This window comes from Manis pentadactyla, chromosome 16, assembly GCF_030020395.1.
Source record: "Manis pentadactyla isolate mManPen7 chromosome 16, mManPen7.hap1, whole genome shotgun sequence".
Lineage (NCBI taxonomy): Eukaryota > Metazoa > Chordata > Mammalia > Pholidota > Manidae > Manis > Manis pentadactyla.
Genome location: NC_080034.1, coordinates 55,343,833 through 55,367,770, shown reverse-complemented (window position 1 = coordinate 55,367,770; position 23,938 = coordinate 55,343,833). Strand labels below are relative to the sequence as shown.

Here is a 23,938-nt window from a genome sequence, read left to right as displayed (position 1 = left end):
AAAATCAGACACATGGGGCCATGGGGTCACCGAGTCCTAAAGGCCCTGAAACTGTTTCCTTCGGACACCCAGGTAAGAATCTTGGTACCAGCCTTCAAATTCCCTGGGCTAGCCTGGAAACCCGAAGTACCATTTCTGGAAATACCGTTTCCGGGAAAGCGGCCCCAGCGTCTGAAATGCTCTGTCCCGACGCTGGGGGACCCGACTTGAAGCGCAGTGAGGAACGCGGGTAATAACTCACGGTGTATCCCGGAAGCTGACACATAGGGCGCAAGGCGCTGCCCCCTGCGCCGCCCCGCTGCCCCCCAAAGAAAGAACAGCAAAGGAACACCCGTCCAATGATACACACGACCTGGCCCGGCGGGTCTCGGGAGCCGGGCCGCGTCCGGGTGTCCGGCAGGGGCCGCTGCAGCCCGGGCCTCCGCATCCCGCCCCGCGCCAGGGCCGCCGCTGCCGTTCCCGCCGCCTGCAGGGGCGTCTCCTGCCGGGCCGGGGTGTCCGCGGCCTCGCCCTCCGGTCCAAGGACCCCCACCGAGCACGCGCCCCCGCGCGGCAGCGCGCACAGCCCAGAGCGGCCCTGGGCTCCCCGGGTAGGGGCGGAGGCGGGGCCGACCCGCCCGCGATGCGCATGCGCGGCCGCTTCCGGGTTCCGGGTGGGCGGTGACTGCGGGGCCACGGGGGGCGCGCGGGAGGACCCCGGAATTCCCGGGCAGGGATGCTTCGCGGACGGAGGCCCGAGGTCCAGGGTCTTCAGGGCACAGCGCGGGGGCTGGAGCGGCCCCAGAGACTGGGGAGGGGACCGGAAATGCGGTTGAAAAGTAACGCGGCCGGAGCACGTCGGCCCGGTAGGCCGCCGGGAAGGTGGAGTCTCGGAGCACAGAGTCCCCTTTCCGGAGGGTTCCTGTGGCCCCTGCTGCAGCTGGGGGCGGGGGGCGGGTCAGCCGATGGTGGCCTAGGCTTGGGTATTGGCTGTGGGTATGGGAGGAGGGGTCAGCTTCGGACGTAGCTGAAAGGGGCGTCGTAGCTGAAAGGGGCGTCGGTCCGGATTTGCGGACAGCTTGGCTCCACTAGGGTATGAACTGTGGGAACCGGAGAAGTGGGGCCCCGAGGATAGTGCCTGAGGCTTTGCGGGGTGCAGGTTTGGGGGAAGTTCCCCAGCTCAGGCTTGGCTGTGCGGCGTTTGGGGAGAGGGCTCTTGGTCATTGGAGGGAGGATGGGGTCTGGAGACCCTGGGAGGATGGGATATCTGAGAGGAAGGAGGAAAAGCAGAAGAGGGTGGTGTCTGGAAGCCAGGAGAACCAAGTGTTTCCTGGAGAGGTGACAGATGAGTCAGAGGCTGGACGTGATCAAGCAGGAGGACTGCGATCACGTTGGGTTTAGCAAGGCGGAGGTCACTGGTGACCTTGACAAGAGCAGGTGGTAGTGGGGGGGAGGGAATGAGGCTCCTGGTGGTGATAGCTGGGGCCTGGAGCACCGCATTTGCTTAGCTCACCGGTGTTAACTTTCTGTAGTTCCTCTGCAATGTGCTTATGTATTATTCTAAGTTAATACTTGTAAATTTTCTTCTCTGGAATTAAGGGAACTTATCATTTATTGCCTTTTTCAGAATCGGTAGGATGGTCCTTTTTCACAGGGAACGTAGACACATTTTTTCATTTTTTTCTGATTTGGTAGGTGAGTTACAAGTTTCACAAGAAAGCCTGGTTAAAGGACACTGCTATTCTTCCAGCGTAAAGTCACCCCGTGGGACATTCTGGCACCTGTAGCTCACAATGCCTGTCTGATGAGTGAGTTTCTTTCCTTGAGGCCTGTCTTCCCACCCTGGAGATAAAATTAAGGAAGAGTAATTGGTGGGTTCACCCAAAGGCGTTTTCACCCCTGAAGGCTTCTGGACTGGATAAACGAGTTCTGGCGTCCTCTGACAGCACTGTGGTGGCCTTATTCTAACCCCCTGGGAATTTACTTTTCCACTTGAACAGGGTTGTAAGCTTGTGCAAGGTGGAGCCACTGCCCACCCCAACCCGCCAGGAAAGCAGATAAGTGCTGGTGTAGAGGATCCGTCCAATAAATACTTTGTTGTAGCAGCTTGAAAATAGTCTCATGCCGATGTTCCCCATCTGGGAAATAAATTTCAGGTGGTAACATTTTGTTTTTAATCTCTACTTTGTTTTCACATTTTCTGAGAGACTTGAAGAATATCTTGCAAATTGATGGAAAACTTGGCAAAACAATTCCAACATTCATTTTATTTAAAGTCATGTAAAATGTTGACTAATAAAACAGACAATAGAGTGGGTCTTGTAACCCATGAGACTAAAATTATCTCACTAATTTATTTTTTCAGATAGAAAACTTAGATCCCACTAATACATTAAAAAGTTAGTATGATGCAAGATTTGAAATAGGATATACATGTTTAGAAAGTATTTTAATTGTATATAATCCATGAATGTGGATATATGCATATAAATACATGTATATGTCATTAGACAGTGCAGTTCACCTGAGAAATAAAGCTATCTTCCCAAAAAGTACTTGCTGACTGCATTTCCTAGGCAAAAACTCTAGAAACTAGCAATTTTTGGAAATGTTGAAACATGGGCAAATACAACTTTTTTCTTTTATTATTTTGAGTTCAGTGTTATATTGAAAGTCTTACTCAATAATGAAAACATCAAATAGAAAAGCTTAGATGAAAAATTAGTCCAGATAATATAGTCCTAATCTTGTCAATCATACAATTAAAAATTCCTTAATATTCTCAAATTTGGGGCAACTCTTTAAAATTGACAATTTCAACACTCATGTTCAGAATAGAATGAGGATTTGCCTCCCTTTCATAGCTATCCAGCAGAAGACCCATCATTTAGACCTTTATTGAGAAGAACTATTAACCGCAGTGTAGTCAGCTGCTTTACATGGAATGCCTCTGTTGATTGGATTTTAAATCCCTAACTCAAATTCTTAATGACTTAAAATCCCATTTCTTCCTGTGTGAGAAGAAATACGACAGTTTATTCAGGATTCTTTGACACTAAGTAGAAAGGTTCCCTTAACATTTAAACACCTATATAAGAAGAAATGAATTTTGGGGATCAAATTGATGTCTCCAGATTTAAATATTACAAAGCAACAGTGGACTTAAACATTTCCATCTTTGAGAGAAATAGCTGAAGGATACATATTAAGCTCAAAATGATAGCATAAGTAGCTTCATGCAACATGTAAGGAGATTTTTAGTAAAGTTAGGCAGTGTTGGGAACTTGAATTGCAGTTTTCATCCAGATATGCAAGGTAACAATTATCATCTATGAAAGTACTTACAGCCTCAAATGGATTTGAGAAAAATTCCTTTTCTTGATTATTGAAGCTGGGTGATAGAAACATAAGGGGTTACTATATCATTCTATTTTTGTATATGTTTAAATTTTTCCATAATGAAAAAAAAAAGTGTAGTAACACTTGTCCCTTACTGAGATGTTCCTGATAATTAGTTTTTCCAAATAAATTGAAGTTCGTCAAAACCTAATCATGCCCATGCTGGCTGAAAATCATGACAAGTCATTTTCCCCATGCTTCCTTTAAATAGATCACGGGCTGTTTCCATGGTGTCAGGCTTCCCCATTGTTACAGGTTGCAGATGCTCCCTGAGCGGCCCTGCTGGGCTGCAGTGGGCATTTCTGAGTCTGCTCACCTTCTGCAGCAGCTGGTCAGCCAGGGGCCTTTCCTGGTGTTCCCTTTGGCTCTGACTTGCATTCTTCTTTTGCAGAAATGACTCTAGGCAGCCAGAGGTTCTTGTCCCCTGAAGTTATTCTGGAGACCAACACTACATCATTTTTCTCTAAACTTTTTTTTCCCCTCCAGTATTCCAAGCATCTTGTCCAGTCTTTCTGGTTATAGCAGAGATAGGTTACAATGAAAATTTGTTAACATGCACACTACTTATTCTTTTTTAAGTGTGGCTTGTTGAAATACAACTTACATAGTGTAAAAGTTTCCCTTTGAATTACACTGTTTTACAAGATTTGAAAAACCACCACAAAATGAAGACAGAATTTCCATTGCTTTAAAAAGTTCCTGGCCCTCCTCACCGCACCCCCTGCCCCCAGAAACCATGGAAGTGCTTTCTGTACCTGTAGTTTGCCCTTCCAGAATATCCTAAATGGTCTCAAACTCAATGTAGCCTTTTTAAAGTGTCTGGTTTCTTTCACTTAGCATATTGCTTTTCTTTTTCAAAAAAAGCAACTTTAATAATTTGGTTTACAGAGATGTTACAAAAATAGGACACATATACTATTTACCCACTTTCCCCTAAGGTCAACATCTTACCCTAGCCTTCCTAGTACATTTACGTTGATACAGTGCTGTTAGCAAATTTGCAGACTTCTTTCAGATTTTGCCAGTTCTCCCACTAACGTCCCTTTTCACGTCTCTGATCCAATCCAGAACGCCACCCTGCATGTAGTTTGTCATGGCTTCTTAGTCTCTGATCTGGGATGAGCCCCCAGCCTTTATCTTTCATAACCCTGATGATGTTTTTGAAAAGTACTGGCCCATTTGGCTGTAGAATGCCCCCCTCAATTGGGGTTTGTCTGGTGTTTTCTTAAAATTAAATCGAGGCAACATACGTCTGGGGAAAACAACACTTTGCCCTTCTCATTGCATCATATCAAGAGGCAGATGAAGTCTTATGTCCTGTTACTGGTGATACTAACACTGATCACTTGGTTAAGTACTGTCTGCCAGGGTTTTCCACTGTCAAGTTGCTATTGCATAATACTTTAAAACTTGTTTTGCATATATTAGCAGTTTGTTCTTTTTAGTGCTGACCAGTGTTGTATGGATGAACCACAGTTTATTTTTCCATTTATTAGTTGATGGACATTTAGTTTTCAGCCTGGCATAATCCGATAGACCTTGGTTGAACACAAATAGTTTCTCAGAACACCAACTTCAGACAAGGCTACCCACCTACTCTGTAACAACAGTGAATCAGGACAGAAATAAGACAACTCCATAATTAGGTCTGAACCGAGACAAAAAAAAACATTGTCTAAACCACAAAAATGGAAAAATATCCTCCTGTCCTGGTTAACATGAGGGCCTGCTGGTCTTGACCCATCAGAGATCTGACCTCAATTTATTCCCTCTACCACTTAGGTAAGGTTCTCTAAAATATCCGAACAAAGTATCCTGTTCCCTGACAGTGCCCAATGCAGAACCAAGCCTCACTCCCATGAACCCTCCCAGCCTTACCTGACACAAGCACAAGTCCTATAATAGATCCTCTTGGACACTGTTGCTGAGACCCCTGCAGGGTTCCTGGTGGGTGGCTCTCTCCTTGCAGCTCAGTCGACTGCAGGTGTGTCACTGGACGTTGGCCGGAGAGCACTGACCGGGCAAAGAAATAGAACACGTGTTGAAAATCCTTGCTTTCACTCTTGTCACCATACATCCTATTTCCCACCCCATCTCCAATTCTTTTTTACTAATTTCTTGGGAATTCTTCAGTTTTTTTTTTTAACCCAAATGCTAAAAAGTACTATGGCATACACTTGTATCCTCTTCCCTTTCTCTTAAAAAGCACTATTAGCAGTGGACTCTTCCCGTCAACATTACATTCTGGAGATCTCTATCAGATTAGAGAGAGGGTCTTCATTCTGTTCTTTCTTTTTTTTTAAATGTGAAATCTGAACGTTGGAATGATTTATGGAATTAAATAATCTGATTTGGTACTAACACGTTTTTGAGTCTCATCTTCCAGACGTGTTTTTGATCTCTGAATATCCTTTGCTCTGCTGCCCGCAACACTCACTTCTGAAACCAGCAAGCTGTCTGCTTATAAATACTGAATCAGTCAGCAAACCACATTTAATTGGACTTTATTCATTGAGTTTTTAAAAATTGTACTAAAATATACGTGACATAAAATTTACCATCTTAACCATTTTTTTTTTTTAAATAATTATTTTTTATTGAAGGGTAGTTGACGCACAGTATTACATTACATTAGTTTCAAGTGTACAACACAGTGGTAGAACATTTATATACATAATTCTAGGTTCCAGCTATCACCCTACCAAGCTGTTACAATATCTTGACTATATTCCTTATGCTATACATTACATCCCGGTTACTTATTAATTTTACCATTGGAAGTCTGTCCTTTTTTTTTTTTTTTTTTTTTTTTTTGTGAGGGCATCTCTCATATTTATTGATCAAATGGTTGTTAACGACAATAAAATTCTGTATAAGGGAGTCAATGCTCAATGCACAATCATTAATCCACCCCAAGCCTAATTTTCGTCAGTCTCCAATCTTCTGAGGCATAACAAACAAGTTCTTACATGTAGAACAAATTCTTACATAGTGAATAAGTTACATGGTGAACAGTACAAGGGCAGTCATCACAGAAACTTTCGGTTTTGCTCATGCATTATGAACTATAAACAGTCAGTTCAAATATGAATACTCATTTGGTTTTTATACTTGATTTATATGTGGACACCACATTTCTCTCTTTATTATTATTATTTTTAATAAAATGCTGAAGTGGTAGGTAGATACAAGATAAAGGTGGAAAACATAGTTTAGTGTTGTAAGAGAGCAAATGTAGATGATCAGGTGTGTGCCTGTAGACTATGTGTTAATCCAAGCTAGACCAGGGCAATAAAACATCCACGTATGCAGAAGATTTCTCTCAGAACAGGGGGGGTGAGGTTCTAAGCCTCACCTCTGTTGATCCCCAATTTCTCACCTGATGGCCCCCCTGTGACTGTGCCTGTCTTAGGTTGTTCCTCCCTTGAGGAATCTTACCCGTCTCTGGCTAACCAGTCATCTTCCGGGGCCATACAGGGAAATGTGAAGTTGGTAAGTGAGAGGGAAGCCTTATTGTTTGAAAAGGTTAGCTTTTTACTTCTTTGCATATTTATGCCCTGTGGCTTCTATGCCCAGCATTTGTCTTGAGGTATCTTTACCACGTGGAGGAGTTATGATACTTGGTAAATTTGATATGAGGCACGAATTCTATTTAAGGGTTGTAATTAGGAAGGAAGAAGAGAAGCTATAGAAGTAGCAGACAGAAGAAAACATGGGAAGATTGATTATTTCTTTGACATATCTTCTTGTAGAGTAACTTCAGCATATATAGGTTTTAAGCTACTACTTAAATTGCGCACAAACATTAACATAATAGGAGTATAGTTGCATAACCAAAGCATATCTGTAATTACCAGCCATCTCCAGTGAAACCAAGAAAACCATTAAGGCACCATAGGCATTTGTGAAAACTTATCTATGATATGGTGGATATTGTCCAACTGAACTTGAACAGTCTGAGAGAAATCAGACAAATTAAAACAACCCATTCCTGGGGACTGTTCACATGCCATATGTTCTTTTAACAGTAAATAGTCTGTAGTTGTAAGAGTTTGGAGCGCTACAATTTGCACTTCTCCAAATTCTTGGTTGAGTTCCAACAGTATAGATCCAGTCAAATTTGTTGTTTTACTGTATGCACAGGCCAGCTTAGATATCTCCTTCCTCATTCCCATGGCAAGTCCAGGAACTGGTGGGATGAGTGCATCTACAGCTGTAGCAGTGCGTGGATCTTTGTTGGGGTTTTTTGATGATCATCTTCTGGCATGAGTCTTCCAGAGAGTGCAGATGTTGGAAGTTCTTTTTCATATCGTATCTTAGTTCATTTTCGGGGTAGCCCAATTAGGCTTTGATCCTCTGTATAAACACAAACAGACCCTTTGCCTACACTTTTATATGCCCTTTATACCCTTGTGTAGAACTCGTTGGAGGTTACCACACAGGAACTGCCCTTTTTTTTTTTTTTTGCTTTGTTTTTGGTATCACTAATCTACACTTACATGACGAATATTATGTTTACTAGGCTCTCCCCTATACCAGGTCTCCCCTATAAACCCCTTTACAGTCACTGTCCATCAGCATAGCAAAATGTTGTCGAATCACTACTTGCCTTCTCTGTGTTGTACAGCCCTCCCTTTTCTCCTACCCCCCCCATGTGTGTTAATCTTAATACCCCCCTACTTCTCCCCCCCTTATCCCTCCCTACCCACCCATCCTCCCCAGTCCCTTTCCCCTTGGTACCTGTTAGTCCATTCTTGAGTTCTGTGATTCTGCTGCTGTTTTGTTCCTTCAGTTTTTCCTTTGTTCTTATATTCCACAGATAAGTGAAATCATTTGGTATTTCTCTTTCTCCGCTTGGCTTGTTTCACTGAGCATAATACCCTCCAGCTCCATCCATGTTGCTGCAAATGATTGGATTTGCCCTTTTCTTATGGCTGAGTAGTATTCCATTGTGTATATGTACCACATCTTCTTTATCCATTCATCTATTGATGGACATTTAGGTTGCTTCCAATTCTTGGCTATTGTAAATAGTGCTGCAATAAACATAGGGGTGCATCTGTCTTTCTCAAACTTGATTGCTGCGTTCTTAGGGTAAATTCCTAGGAGTGCAATTCCTGGGTCAAATGGTAAGTCTGTTTTGAGCATTTTGATATACCTCCATACTGCTTTCCACAATGGTTGAACTAGTTTACATTCCCACCAGCAGTGTAGGAGGGTTCCCCTTTCTCCACAGCCTCGCCAACATTTGTTGTTGTTTGTCTTTTGGATGGCAGCCATCCTTACTGGTGTGAGGTGATACCTCATTGTAGTTTTAATTTGCATTTCTCTGATAATTAGCGATGTGGAGCATCTTTTCATGTGTCTGTTGGCCATCTGTATTTCTTTTTTGGAGAACTGTCTGTTCAGTTCCTCTGCCCATTTTTTAATTGGGTTATTTGTTTTTTGTTTGTTGAGGCGTGTGAGCCCCTTATATATTCTGGACGTCAAGCCTTTATCGGATGTGTCATTTTCAAATATATTCTCCCATACTGTAGGGATCCTTCTTGTTCTATTGATGGTGTCTTTTGCTGTACAGAAGCTTTTCAGCTTAATATAGTCCCACTTACTCATTTTTGCTGTTGTTTTCCTTGCCGGGGGAGACATGTTCAAGAAGAGGTCACTCATGTTTATGTCTAAGAGGTTTTCACCTATGTTTTCTTCCAAGAGTTTAATGGTTTCATGGCTTACATTCAGGTCTTTGATCCATTTTGAGTTTACTTTTGTATATGGGGTTAGACAATGGTCCAGTTTCATTCTCCTACATGTAGCTGTCCAGTTTTGCCAGCACCACCTGTTGAAGAGACTGTCATTTCGCCATTGTATGTCCATGGCTCCTTTATCAAATATTAATTGACCATATATGTCTGGGTTAATGTCTGGATTCTCTAGTCTGTTCCATTGGTCTGTGGCTCTGCTCTTGTGCCAGTACCAAATTGTCTTGATTACTATGGCTTTATAGTAGAGCTTGAAGTTGGGGAGTGAGATCCCCCCTACTTTATTCTTCTTTCTCAGGATTGCTTTGGCTATTCGGGGTCTTTGGTGTTTCCATATGAATTTTTGAATTATTTGTTCCAGTTCATTGAAGAATGTTGCTGGTAGTTTCATAGGGATTGCATCAAATCTGTATATTGCTTTGGGCAGGATGGCCATTTTGACGATATTAATTCTTCCTAGCCACGAGCATGGGATGAGTTTCCATCTGTTAGTGTCCCCTTTAATTTCTCTTAAGAGTGACTTGTAGTTTTCAGAGTATAAGTCTTTCACTTCTTTGGTTAGGTTTATTCCTAGGTATTTTATTTTTTTGGATGCAATTGTGAATGGAGTTGTTTTCCTGATTTCTCTTTCTGTTGGTTCATTGTTAGTATATAGGAAAGCCACAGATTTCTGTGTGTTGATTTTGTATCCTGCAACTTTGCTGTATTCCGATATCAGTTCTAGTAGTTTTGGGGTGGAGTCTTTAGGGTTTTTTTATGTACAGTGTCATGTCATCTGCAAATAGTGACAGTTTAACTTCTTCTTTACCAATCTGGATTCCTTGTATTTCTTTATTTTGTCTGATTGCCGTGGCTAGGACCTCCAGTACTATGTTAAATAACAGTGGAGAGAGTGGGCATCCCTGTCTAGTTCCCGATCTCAGAGGAAATGCTTTCAGCTTCTCGCTGTTCAATATCATGTTGGCTGTGGGTTTATCATAGATGGCCTTTATTATGTTGAGGTACTTGCCCTCTATTCCCATTTTGCTGAGAGTTTTTAACATGAATGGATGTTGAACTTTGTCAAATGCTTTTTCAGCATCTATGGAGATGATCATGTGGTTTTTGTCTTTCTTTTTGTTGATGTGGTGGATGATGTTGATGGACTTTCGAATGTTGTACCATCCTTGCATCCCTGGGGTGAATCCCACTTGGTCATGGTGTATGATCCTTTTGATGTAGTTTTGAATTCAGTTCGCTAATATTTTGTTGAGTATTTTTGCATCTACGTTCATCAGGGATATTGGTCTGTAGTTTTCTTTTTTGGTGGGGTCTTTGCCTGGTTTTGGTATTAGGGTGATGTTAGCTTCATAGAATGAGTTTGGGAGTATCCCCTCCTCCTCTATTTTTTGGAAAACTTTAAGGAGAATGGGTATTATGTCTTCCCTGTATGTCTGATAAAATTCCGAGGTAAATCCATCTGGCCCGGGGGTTTTGTTCTTTGGTAGTTTTTTGATTACCGCTTCAATTTCGTTGCTGGTAATTGGTCTGTTTAGATTTTCTGTTTCTTCCTGGGTCAATCTTGGAAGGTTATATTTTTCTAGGAAGTTGTCCATTTCTCCTAGGTTTCCCAGCTTGTTAGCATATAGGTTTTCATAGTAGTCTCCAATAATTCTTTGCATTTCCGTGGGGTCCGTCGTGATTTTTCCTTTCTCGTTTCTGATACTGTTGATTTGTGTTGACTCTCTTTTCCTCTTAATAAGTCTGGCTAGAGGCTGATCTATTTTGTTTATTTTCTCGAAGAACCAGCTCTTGGTTTCATTGATTTTTGCTATTGTTTTATTCTTCTCAATTTTATTTATTTCTTCTCTGATCTTTATTATGTCCCTCCTTCTGCTGACCTTAGGCCTCATCTGTTCTTCTTTTTCCAATTTCGATAATTGTGACATTAGACCATTCATTTGGGATTGCTCTTCCTTTTTTAAATATGCTTGGATTGCTATATACTTTCCTCTTAAGACTGCTTTTGCTGTGTCCCACAGAAGTTGGGGCTTAGTGTTGTTGTTGTCATTTGTTTCCATATATTGCTGTATCTCCATTTTGATTTGGTCATTGATCCATTGATTATTTAGGAGCGTGTTGTTAAGCCTCCATGTGTTTGTGAGCCTCTTTGCTTTCTTTGTACAGTTTATTTCTAGTTTTATGCCTTTGTGGTCTGAAAAGTTGGTTGGTAGGATTTCAATCTTTTGGAATTTTCTGAGGCTCTTTTTGTGTCCTAGTATGTGGTCTATTCTGGAGAATGTTCCATGTGCACTTGAGAAGAATGTATATCCCGCTGCTTTTGGATGTAGAGTTCTATAGATGTCTATTAGGTCCATCTGCTCCACTGTGTTGTTCAGTGCTTCCGTGTCCTTACTTATTTTCTGCCCAGTGGATCTATCCTTTGGGGTGAGTGGTGTGTTGAAGTCTCCTAGAATGAATGCATTGCAGTCTATATCCCCCTTTAGTTCTGTTAGTGTTTGTTTCACATATGCTGGTGCTCCTGTGTTGGGTGCATATATTTTTAGAATGGTTATATCCTCTTGTTTGACTGAGCCCTTTATCATTATGTAGTGTCCTTCTTTATCTCTTGTTACTTTCTTTGTTTTGAAGTCTATTTTGTCTGATATTAGTACTGCAACCCCTGCTTTCTTCTCACTGTTGTTTGCTTGAAATATGTTTTTCCATCCCTTGACTTTTAGTCTGTATATGTCTTTGGGTTTGAGATGAGTTTCTTGTAAGCAGCATATAGATGGGTCTTGCTTTTTTATCCATTCTGTTACTCTGTGTCTTTTGATTGGTGCATTCAACCCATTAACATTTAGGGTGACTATTGAAAGATATGTACTTATTGCCATTGCAGGCTTTAAATTCGTGGTTACCAAAGGTTCAAGGTTAGCCTCTTTAGTATCTTACTGCCTAACTTAGCTTGCTTATTGAGCTGTTATATACACTGTCTGGAGATTCTTTTCTTCTCTCCCTTCTTGTTCCTCCTCCTCAATTCTTCATATGTTGGGTGTTTTGTGCTGTGCTCTTTCTAGGAGTGCTCCCATCTAGAGCAGTCCCTGTACGATGTTCTGTAGAGGTGGTTTGTGGAAAGCAAATTCCCTCAGCTTTTGTTTGTCTGGGAATTGTTTAATCCCACCGTCATATTTGAATGATAGTCGTGCTGGATACAGTATCCTTGGTTCAAGGCCCTTCTGTTTCATTGTATTAAATATATCATGCCATTCTCTTCTGGCCTGTAGGGTTTCTGTTGAGAAATCTGACGTTAGCCTGATGGGTTTCCCTTTATAGGTGACCTTTTTCTCTCTAGCTGCCTTTAAAACTCTTTCCTTGTCCTTGATCTTTGCCATTTTAATTATTATGTGTCTTGGTGTTGCCCTTCTTGGATCCTTTCTGTTGGGGGTTCTGTGTATTTCCGTGGTCTGTTCGATTACTTCCTCCCCCAGTGTGGGGAAGTTTTCAGCAATTATTTCTTCTAAGATACTTTCCATCTCTTTTCCTCTCTCTTCTTCTTCTGGGACCCCTATAATATGGATATTGTTCCATTTGGATTGGTCACACAGTTCTCTTAATATTGTTTCATTCCTGGAGATCCTTTTGTCTCTCTCTATGTCAGCTTCTATGCGTTCCTGTTCTCTGATTTCAATTCCATCAATGGCCTCTTGCATCCTATCCATTCTGCTTATAAACCCTTCCAGAGTTTGTTTCATTTCTGCGATCTCCTTTCTGGCATCTGTGATCTCCTTTCGGACTTCATCCCATTTCTCTTGCGTATTTCTCTGCATCTCTGTCAGCATGTTTATGATTCTTATTTTGAATTCTTTTTCAGGGAGACTGGTTAGGTCTGTCTCCTTCTCTGGTGTTGTCTCTGTGATCTTTGTCTGCCTGTAGCTTTGCCTTTTCATGGTGATAGGAATAGTTTGCAGAACTGGGACGAGTGATGGCTGGAAGGACTTCCCTTCTTGTTGGTTTGTGGCCCTCCTCTCCTGGGAGAACAGCGGCCTCTAGTGGCTTGTGCTGCGCAGCTGCGCGCAGACAGGGTTTCTGCTTCCTGCCTGGCTGCTATGGAGTTAATCTCCGCTGTTGCTGTGGGCGTGGCCTGGCTCGGGCAGCTGCTCCAAAATGGTGGAGTCGCGTTGGAGCAGGAGCGGCTGGGAGGCTATTTATCTCCGTAAGGGGCCTCCCTGCTCCCTGCAGCCCAGGGGTTAGGGTGCCCAGAGATCCCGGATTCCCTACCTCTGGATTAAGTGACCCGCCCTGCCCCTTTAAGACTTCCAAAAAGCACCTGCCAAAACAAAACAACGCCCACCAAAAAAAAAAGAAAAATAAATTTTTTTAATTAAAAAAAAAAAGGTGGTCATTCGTTTTTCTTTATTCTGCGGTGCCAGCCTCAGGCCTCTGCTCACCGGTCTTTCTGCCCTGTTTCCCTAGTATTGGGGTCCCTATCCCTTTAAGACTTCCAAAAAGCCCTCGCCAAAACAAAACAGCAAAAAAGCAAAAAAAAAAAAAAAATGGTCACGCGCTTTTCTTATGTCCTCTGTCGCCCAGCCTCCAGTGCCCGCTCACTGTTCTTGCTGCCCTGTTTTCCTAGTATCGAGGGCCCTGCGCTCTGGCCCGGATGGCTGGGGCTGGGTGTTCGGCAGCCCTGGGCTCCGTCTCCCTCCCGCTCTGCCTGCTCTTCTCCCTCCGGGAGCTGGGGGGGAGGGGCGCTCGGCTCCCGCGGGGCCGGGGCTTGTATCTTACCCCCTTCGCGAGGCGCTGGGTTCTCTCAGGTGCGGATGTGGTCTGGATATTGTCCTGTGTCCTCTGGTCTTTATTTTAGGAAGGGTTGTCTTTGTTATATTTTTATAGATATATGTTGTTTCGGGAGGAGATTTCCGCTGCTCTACTCACGCCGCCATTTTCTGCCCCCTCCTCCATCTTAACCATTTTTAAGGGTACCATTCAATAGTGTTTACATTTGTCTTGCCAGTGGGTTTCAGCACCAGGCAAGTTCGCACATGATTTGGTGAGCCCGAAAGGTGACAATGGAACGTTCTTGGGGTGAAAGGGTTTATAACCAACTTTATTCCCATGGGGCAAGTGAGAATCCTAACCATAGGAAATTTCATTTTCTCTACACATTGTTGTGCAGCCAATCTCCAGAACCATTTTTACCTTGCAAAACTGAAACCCTATACCTATTATTTTTATTTTAAAGCTATATTACAGTTTACAGACAGTAAAATTAACTCTTTCTTAGCATTAGGTTCTGTCACTCCCCCCAAAACTTCCTGCCCCTTTGAGTATTCACTCCTCCATGCTTGGGTGACTACTGATACATTTTTTGTCCCCAGAGTTTTGTCTATTCCAGAATGTCGTATAGACAGACTCATACATAGATTCCTTTTTATAGCAGCCATGTTGAATATTGTGACTGTGCCATTGTTTACTGAACTTGTCCCCTGCAGATGGACATTTAGGTTGTTCCTAGTCTCTTCCTGTTAATCACAATGAATAACCCTGCAGATAAGGTTTTGGACGTATGGAAGCCTCACTGTTGTAAAAATTCTCAGACTAGGGAAAATGCACTTATAATTTTGATAGGTTGCCCATCCAAAGGGACTATTAAGTTTTGGGAAATGTGTTATTTTTGTACTTTTCCTATATCTGCACACCTGTAATTCTGAGCACTTTGAACAATTTGTCCCATTAGATAAAATTCAGCTCTGCCAATAACCCTTTGATGTCATTGATCCATGTATTGCCTTTCTCTGTTTTTCTTTTATAAAATTCCTCAGGGATAGATAAAGATTTACTAAATGTGCTTTAAGACTTACAGGTTTCTTTGGCATGATGTCATCTTAATTCTATTTGTCATCATAGTACTTACCTTCTCTGCCTAGTTCAGTTGTCAGAATTTACATTCTCATAGAAACAGCATTTTGACCAAAAGTTGAAAGGCCAGTGGTTTTCATACTTTTTTTAAAAGCAGCAGAACCTGGTTTTCAGATGAATTCTCACATCTAACCCCTTCCCAAACCTCTAAGGCTGGGGTGCTCAGACTGGAGCGTTTAGCAGAGTCACAGGGAGACAGACTTGGTGGGTCTGTGGTGGAGCTGTGACTTGCATTTCTAGCAAGATCAGCTGCTGCTGCTGGTCTGGGGGCCACACTTTGAGAATCACGGCTCCAGGGCACCTAAGGAGCACGTGCCACACAAAGAAAAGTTGGTGTAGAGGGTGAATGACATGAGGATCTCTTAGGAAAGATGTTTGTGAAGGGCATTCTTAAGATTGATTGATTGATTCATTGATTGAAATACAAGTATTCTCTGATTGTTTCTATTTGCTCTTTTGTTGTTTCCCAAAGCCCCTCTCTAGAATTAGTCCTACGAGAAAGACCTGATGCAACTTCTCCAGGTTGTCCCCAGACGATTGCTTTCCCACCTCTGTTGTGGACTGAAGTCTCCGGCCTCCGCACAAGCCAAGATTTGCCCGGCGATGGCTCGACCGAGTTCAAGTAGGTCTTCCTTAGCCTGCCATCTCCTCATCTCCAGTGGGATTTAAAGTGCCTGAAAGTTCCTACACTTTGAAAGGGCATGTCTGTGCTGAAGTGGGTTCTAGGCAAGATTGTGGAGAAAGTCGCTCTGTTCTCTTTTTCTTAGTTGAGGCCCTTGTGGGGCAGGGGCAGGGATGATCTCTTAATAGTCAAGTTCATTTAAAACATTTTATTGCTTCTCCAGAATATTTGCATTTACCCTTTTCACCCATGAATTGTATTGAAACCCAGCACCTCTCTGCAGGGGAGGAAAGCTGGTGATTATTGTACAGAGCAATATGGGTTAAACCTCTTACTGGACAGAAATGATTTGTATCTCTACCTGACAGAAGCCTACAGGTTAACATATCCGGGCTCTCCATCCTCTGAGTATAGAGTCTACCAGATGGGTGTAGTAAATGATACTTAGGTGGGCTTGTTAAACTGCTTCCCTGTGGCATTGAGAGGCCAAGCTGAACTCTTTTGGCCCATTGTGAATTTTTGGATAACTTTTCCTAATGCCCTAAGTTTGCTCTTGCAGAGTAACCCCCCTTTCATTTTTGCCCAATCTCGGGAATGGCAAAGAGCCCCAAAACCCCAGTTCCAGCTGGCTGTCCAACCCATTGTTGTTCCCAGCTGTGCAGGGCAGGCTCCTAGAGGCTGTGGTGGGACCCAGAAGCACGTGCCTGACCTCAGCCAGAAGGGGGCCATCTGGGTTTGGAGCCACAAAACATGCTGGTGTGTTTTTCTTATCAGTTAGGAAATGTCATTTTTTTAAAATAGTTTATACCCCATTAATATTATTATGTCTTAAATTCTATTTTCCAAGAACCAAGCCTGAGTTGCCTTTTTTTTTTGTTTCTAGAAATTGCTTAACACAGTACCTTAAAAGAAATCACTCTGACATAGGAATTTACCAGTAGGTTGAGAAGGTTTACATTGGGGTAGAAAAGACCTTTAGAACTGGGAAAAATTTTGTGGGTGAACTTTGAAGTCCTAACGATGTTTGTAGGATTCAAACCCAGGAGTCATAGAAAATGGTTCCTAGAAAAGTAGTTGTACATTTTCTTATTAAACCTCTTGTTCTTTCAGTAGATTAGATCGGACTACAAACTCAAATCCACCCAGACTAGGTTTCTTTTTCCAAATTCTCCTTGGTTGGACAGCTTTAGTGGGCCTTATTTTTCACACCAGTCTGTACGTGAAGGGGACGTGAATTTCAGCTGAGCTTTAGCAGGGTTGGTTATACGACAAGTGAACAGGATGTCTGGGCTGTCTTCAGTCCTTTGAGCCTTATGCTACTGCAACTGTGATTCCAGAGAGGTTTGGGAATGGGGCCGGAGAAGGCGCTGGAGTCCCGCTTCTTGGTTTCAGAGAGCCTGCTGTTACTCTGTTCATTCTAAGCAGGGGTCAGAGAGGAAGGGAGGAGGGGAGAGACTGTTGTTATAAAATGAGGTCACATGCACTTTAATATTCAAGTTCAGTGTCTCTCAGCCCCCGCCTGTCACCGGTTCCAGCTCTCAGAGATACCCATTCAGGCCAAGGGTAGACCTTGGCTGCCATTGCCTCCAGGAGACAGAATAGAGAGCCTGGTCATCAGCTGAGGACCTCACTGCCGCTTTTGTTGAAATCCCCAGCACATCAGCCCAGGTCAGCCACTCCTGGAGATGTCTGTGTCCAGGGCCACAAGGCAATGCTGGTCTGGCTCTGGCTTCTCCAGGCGGAGGGCAGAAGAGGGAGCCTCTCTTCTCCTGGCAGTTTATGCTCAGCTCTGGGCCTCTTTGGCTGTAGGGCCATGCAACAGCACTTACCCCCTGCACGGGAGCCTGCAGAGCCACAGGGCCTGGGCAGAAGGGTGTTGCTCTCAGCCACATGCCATGCCCTCACCTTGCTGCCGCCCTAGAGAAGCTGTGGCGGCTCCAGGTCTGTCTCCTCAGTCTTATCCTGTGATGAGGACATTTGTTGCAGGGGCAGACTCCACCGGTGATCCATGTAAAGTGCGTGGTGCAGAGCCTGGGGCACTGTGAGCCCTCAGTCTTGGCTGCTGTCCTGTCGGCCTGAGGTCAGGCAGGAGGATGCCCAGAGGTGCAGGGCAAGGCCTTTGATCCTGGAGGGCAGCCCCTGCTTCTTGACCTGCTATGAGGTTATTCTCTGTGTGCAGTTCCCTCCTATTACCCAAGTTTCTGGTGCTCTATTGAAAAGTCTAGCTTTTATTTGAGCTATAAAGGAAGAGGTCGGTGTGTTCAGGTTTGGGGGAGAGCATTTGCTCACCTTGCTGGTGGTGCTGAGGGAAGCTGGGATTGGCAGCATCCCCAGAGGGAAGTGAATTCAGTAAGGTGGGGTCCAGAGGCCTTGGGTCAGGCCTCACACACCCAAGCCTGTTTGTACTTTTATGAAGAAAGATGCGTTCTCATCCATTAGCCCTTCTAAGTCTTCCTAACAGCCCTGCCCTGGGGAAGGCACTGTTATTCACAACAAGCAGCCAAGGAACCTGGGACAGCAGAGGGTCTGATGGATGGGAGGCAGAGCTGAGCTGAGCTTCAAGGTGGGTGCTGTGTGCCCAGAGCCCCTGCTTCTTTATTAAGACCCTCTACACTCGTACATCTGGCTGCATGGACGGTGTCTTCGTGGCCCAGGAATGATTTTTATTTGGGTATCTTTTTTTTTCTTTCAATTAATTAATTAATTAATTTTATTGTCATTAATCTACAATTACATGAAGAATATTATGTTTACTAGGGTCCCCCCTTCACCACATGCCCCCACAAACCCCATTACAGTCACCGTCCATCAGCATAGTAAGATGCTGTAGAATCACTACTTGTCTTCTCTGTGTTGCACAGCCCTCCCCGTGCACCCCCTCCTGCCAACATTATACATGCTAATCATAATGCCCCCTTTCTTTTTCCCCACCCTTATCCCTCCCTTCCCTCCCTTTCTCCCCAGTCCCTTTCCCTTTGGTAACTGTTAGTCCATTCTTAGGTTCTATGATTCTGCTGCTATTTTGTTCCTTCAGTCTTTCTTTGTTCCTATAGTCTCTGGGTTTGAGGTGAGTCTCTTGTAAGCAGCATAGAGATGGGTCTCGCTTTTCTTTCCATTCTATTATTCTCTGTCTTTTGATTGGTGCATTCAGTCCATTTACATTTAGGGTGATTATTGAAAGATATGTACTTATTGCCATTGCAGGCTTTAGATTCGTGGTTGCCAAAGGTTCAAGGTTAGCTTCTTTAGTATCTTACTGTCTAACTTAACTCGCTTATTGAGCTATTTTAAACACTGTCTGGTCATTCTTTATTTTTCTCCCTTCTTATTCCTCCTCCTCTGTTCTTTATATGTTGGTTGTTTTATTCTGTGCTCTTTTGTGCTTCCTTTAACTGCTTTTGTGGGTAGTTGATTTTATTTTTTGCTTTTAGTTAGTATTTGGTCAGTCTGCTTTCTTTGCTGTGATTTTATTTTCTCTGGTGACATCTGTTTAGCCTCAGGAGTGCTCCCATCTAGAGCAGTCCCTCTAAAATACCCTGTAGAGGTGGTTTGTGGGAGGCAAATTCCCTCAACTTTTGCTTGTCTGGGAATTGTTTAATCCCTCCTTCATATTTAAATGATAGTCATGCTGGATACAGTATTCTTGGTTCAAGGCCCTTCTCTTTCATTGCATTAAATATATCATGCCATTCTCTTCTGGCCTGTAAGGTTTCTGTTGAGAAGTCTGATGATAGCCTGATGGGTTTTCCTTTGTAGGTGACCTTTTTCCTCTCTCTAGCTGCCTTTAAAACTCTGTCCTTGTCCTTGATGTTTGCCATTTTAATTATTATGTGTCGTGGTGTTGTCCTCCTTGGGTCCTTTCTGTTGGGAGTTCTGTACACTTCCATGGTCTGATCGATTATTTCCTCCCCCAGTTTGGGGACGTTTTCAGCAATTATTTCTTCAAAGACACTTTCTATCCCTTTCTCTCTGTCTTCTTCTTCTGGTACCCCTATAATGCAGATATTGTTCCTTTTGGATTGGTCACACAGTTCTCTTAATATTGTTTCATTCCTGGAGATCTTTTTATCTCTCTCTGTGTCAGCTTCTTTGCGTTCCTGTTCTCTGGTTTCTATTCCATCAATGGCCTCTTGCATCTTATCCATTCTGTTTATAAATCCTTCCAGAGATTGTTTCATTTCTGTGATCTCCTTCCGGACATCATCCCTTAGCTCTTGCATATTTCTCTGCAGCTCCATCAGCATGGTTATGGGCTTTATTTTTAATTCTTTTTCAGGAAGACTGGTTAGGTCTATCTCCTTCTCAGGGTTTGCCTCTGTGATCTTGGTCTGTATCAATTTCTTCTGCCTTTTCATGGCGATAGATGTATTTGTGGGGAGCTGGCACATGTGTTGGGTAAGAGAAAGTCCCTTCTTGCCAGTTTATGACCTTCCTCTTCTGGGAGAACAGCAGCTTCTAGCGGCTTGTGCTGGGCAGCTGCGTGCAGATGGGGCTTCTGATCTTGCCCGGCCGCTATGGAGTTTATTTAGCTCAGCAGTTGCTGTGGGCGTGGCCTGCCTCAGGCTGCTGCTCCAATATGGCGGAGCCGCATCAGAGGGGGAACAGGCGGGAGGCTGTTTATCAGGGTGAGGGGCCTCCGAGCTGCGCTGCGGGGATTCGGGCACCCAGAGTTCCCCGGGATTCCCAGCTGCTGGGTTAAGTGTCCCGGGGCACTTCTGTCCAGCTGTGGGGTCCCTGTCCCTTTAAGACTTTCAAAAAGCACTCGCTTTTCTTTGTCCCAGGGGTGCCAGCTGCGGGGACCCGCTCACAGGTCTTACTGTCCTGTTTCCTTAGTTTCTAGCACCCCATGCATGCACTGTGTCTGCGCTCTGGTCCAGATGGCTGGGGCTGGGTGTTCAGCAGTTCTGGGCTCCCTCTCCCTCCTGCTCTGACTCCTCTCCTCCCACCGGGAGCTTGGGTGAGGGGTGCTCGGGTCCCGCCGGGCTGCGGCTTGTATCTTACCCCCTTCGCGAGGCGCTGGGTTCTCGCGGGTGTGGATGTGGTCTGGCTGCTGTGCTGTATCTTCTGGTCTCTCTTTTAGGATTAGTTGTATTTGTTGTATTTTCAAAAATATATATGGTTTTGGGAGGAGATTTCCACTGCTCTACTCATGCCGCCATCTTGGTTCTTCCCTTATTTGGGTATCTTAAAGTATAATTTCACACAAGGTCAAATTTCAAAATTTAGACAATTGATATGGGATGTAGATGTCCAAATGGTGTACTGGATTGATAAAGATTTGATTTTTCTCTTTAGATGTGGCCGATTTTCGGAAACTTTTTGCAAAAGCAAAGCACGTAGTCATCATTTCAGGGGCTGGCGTGAGTGCTGAAAGTGGCGTTCCAACTTTCAGAGGAGCCGGAGGTTACTGGAGAAGGTGGCAGGCCCAGGTTAGTGATGTTTCCGGAACATTAAGACGCTCTGCTGACTGAAGCCATGGCAGAGTTTGACTCAGAAGCTGCGCTGATGCCTGAAACCCAGAGGAAAAAGGTGTGAAATCAGCTGTTACTCTTTGCTCCTGTTCATTTTGGCATCAACACAAAGTCCACGTGATCAAGGTCTCAGGTTTAGGCAATGCAGCCACTTCCCTTACTTTCTAGATTTGTGTGTATAGATTGCACTTATTCAGATAACAATTCAATTCTTCTAGTAATTAAAGTGGAATTGAAGGCCTTGGTTAGCATAATTCATTATTTTTCTACAGATATTGAAATCAAGTATTATACATTTTTAGTTTCTGTGAACTTCTCATATTAACACCAAAGTTGAGTTGTTGAAGGCTGTGGGCTTCATGTTCAAAACTTTATATAAAGGCCATTAGAAGGTAAGTTCTATGGGGGCATGGATTTTTTTTTTAACTCAGCTTTTATTGAGGTATAATATACCTATGATAAAATTCACCAATTTGAAGTGTGCAATTCAGCAGCTTTTAACAAATGTGTCGGGTTAAGTAGCCACTACCACCATCACAATGTAGAACATTTCTGTGCCCAGAATATTCCCCCCAGGCCTTTTGCAGCCCCTCTCCTCCTCTCTGGCCCAGGAAATCCCTGGGCTGGGAGGGCAGGGAATTTTATCTGCTTTATTCACTGCTCCATCCCCAGCTCCCAGAACTCTGGCACAGATAGATATTCAATACATTTTTGTTGATTGAATGAAGGCAATCATAAATAATTACTTCAATATATGACCTCCACATTTAGTAGGTAATTTCTTGTGATGTGAAGGCTTAATGCACCTGCCTGCCCTTCCTCCTCTTATAAGTGTCTCAGGCAGGGAAATATTTAGGGTGTTTTATCAGCTCCCTGCTGCCCTCCTGACAAGGCCTCAGGATGTGCACGTGGGGATCATCACCTTAAAGGTGAAGCAGAGGACAAAGAAAAGCATAGGGCTATTAGGATCCAACAAGAAAGAGGACACAGACAGCAGGCCCTGGATTGGGGAAGCAGGGCCTGGGGGCTCGCAGGGTATGAGGAGGAGCTTGGAGGGGGGTGGGCAGTATGTCAGGGCAGCGCAGAGCTTGCGTGGAAGCAGAGAAGTCAAGAGAGTGTGTTTAACCTCAACTCTGTTCCAAGGACACATATATGCAGGTTCATGCACCACCTGTAAAGTGTTTCAGGCCACTTGTGTTCTAAGTGGAGGGGAGGAAGGCAGAAAGTTACAGGGTCAAAGTGGGTAATCTGCAGCACGGACCATCCACTCCCAAACGAAGGCTGACGTTACTACCGGTAGAACACAAAGTGCCTAATGCCACCACGGCCACAATCAAGGTACCGGGTATTTCAGTCACAGCCGAGGTTCCCTTGTGTCCCTTCCCCATCAGCTTCCAGCCCCAGACAACTGCTACTCTGCCCTCTTTCACCATAGGTGAGATTTGTCTCTCCTAGAAGACAACTTGTACTTTGAAATATATTTTTATATGTTTTGTTAATATATACACTGTTTTATATGTGTAGTTGTGTGTGTGTAGCTATTATTATAGCTAAAAAGCCGAGTTTCTTAACCTTGGCCATTTTGCACTTCACTTTTTGCCTGGCTACATGGGATTGCCTTTGTACATTTTGGGGCTCCATGAAAAAATAGATTCACCCTAAATTACATTCCTGCATATTACTTTACTTCATGTTCATAATCCACTTGAGTGGTGAATGGGACAGGTCATAGTATCCCTGCCTTGTAATTGGGGGAATTAAAACCAATTTCTCGAGGCCCTGCTTGTTCCCAGGATGGGGACACCGGCTGGTGGCCAGGCCCCTGTCCTGCGTCTGCCACACTGCTGAACCTTGAGCAGACATGTCCCAGCTTGCAGCCTCCCAGAGCCACCTGCCTCTGAGTCAGAGAAAAATGCCTTCGGGTGTTCCCCGTGTTCGCTGCCACCCCCCAGGTTCGGCGCCCCTGCTGCCTGTGTTCTGGAGAGGAGCATCACTGCTCCTTCTCCTCCCCACCTCCTGCCTCCTCTCTCCCCCAGGACCTGGCTACCCCTCAGGCCTTTGCCCGGAACCCGTCCCAGGTGTGGGAGTTCTACCATTACCGGCGCGAGGTCATGCAGAGCAAGTTGCCAAACCCTGGGCACCTTGCCGTTGCCGAGTGTGAGGCCCGGCTGGGCAAGCAGGGCCGACGGGTCACGGTCATCACCCAAAACATCGATGAGTTGCACCGCAAGGCTGGCACCAAGAACCTTCTGGAAATCCATGGTGAGGGACCCTCAGCCTCCCATGGGGAGGGGTACCAGACTTTAAAACCCCTGCCCTACCACTTCCCACCTGGCCCCACCTGAATCAGAATCTGCATTTTGAAAAGACGCCCAGGTGCCTGCACGTTGTACTGGAGCAGTGCTGGTCTGCACAGCTGCATGAGCTCCCTCGAGCTCCGCTGGAGGCGGGGGTTGTGCTCCCAGACAACTGCCCAGCTGGGCTGCAGGGAAGGGGGAGGTGTGGGCCATTGAACAGCTGTGGCTTTAGCAGGATGCCACATGGGAAGACTTTGGCACTTGTAGGGGTATCCATTTTCTTTCCCTCTGTCCCCGACTGGCTCTCCCCACTGGGGCTGTGCTTCTGTTCAGCCCTGAGCCTTTGGGGAGCTGCCAGCTCAGTGATCTTCACTGCAGCAAGCCCACTAAGTTCGTGATGCCCGAGGAGTTTGTCATAGGGTCCCTGGGGCTTCCCTTCTCTGTTCTTGATAGCACCCTCCTTTTCCCTCTTATCTTTTAACCTTCTCCCGTCTTTGCTGTCACCAAAAATCT

The 23,938-nt window shown here is 44.4% G+C and overlaps 1 protein-coding gene across 3 annotated transcripts in view; it reads left to right on the top strand.

Moving 5' to 3' along the window:
- The first annotated feature begins 705 nt into the window (after positions 1-705).
- Positions 706-23,938, top strand: part of SIRT5 (sirtuin 5) — a 37,445-nt gene continuing 14,212 nt past the window's right edge. The window contains exons 1-4 of one of the 3 annotated variants that reach the window (XM_036878266.2): positions 706-845; positions 15,508-15,657; positions 20,953-21,086; positions 23,165-23,390. In XM_036878266.2, the coding sequence (XP_036734161.2) occupies positions 15,543-15,657; positions 20,953-21,086; positions 23,165-23,390 (475 nt within the window). In that variant the 5' untranslated portion in view covers positions 706-845; positions 15,508-15,542. Of the gene's footprint in view, positions 846-1,013; positions 1,073-15,507; positions 15,658-16,958; positions 18,221-20,952; positions 21,087-23,164; positions 23,391-23,938 lie in introns of those variants that run through there. The other 2 variants (XM_036878605.2, XM_036878682.2) reach the window with 2 other exon arrangements.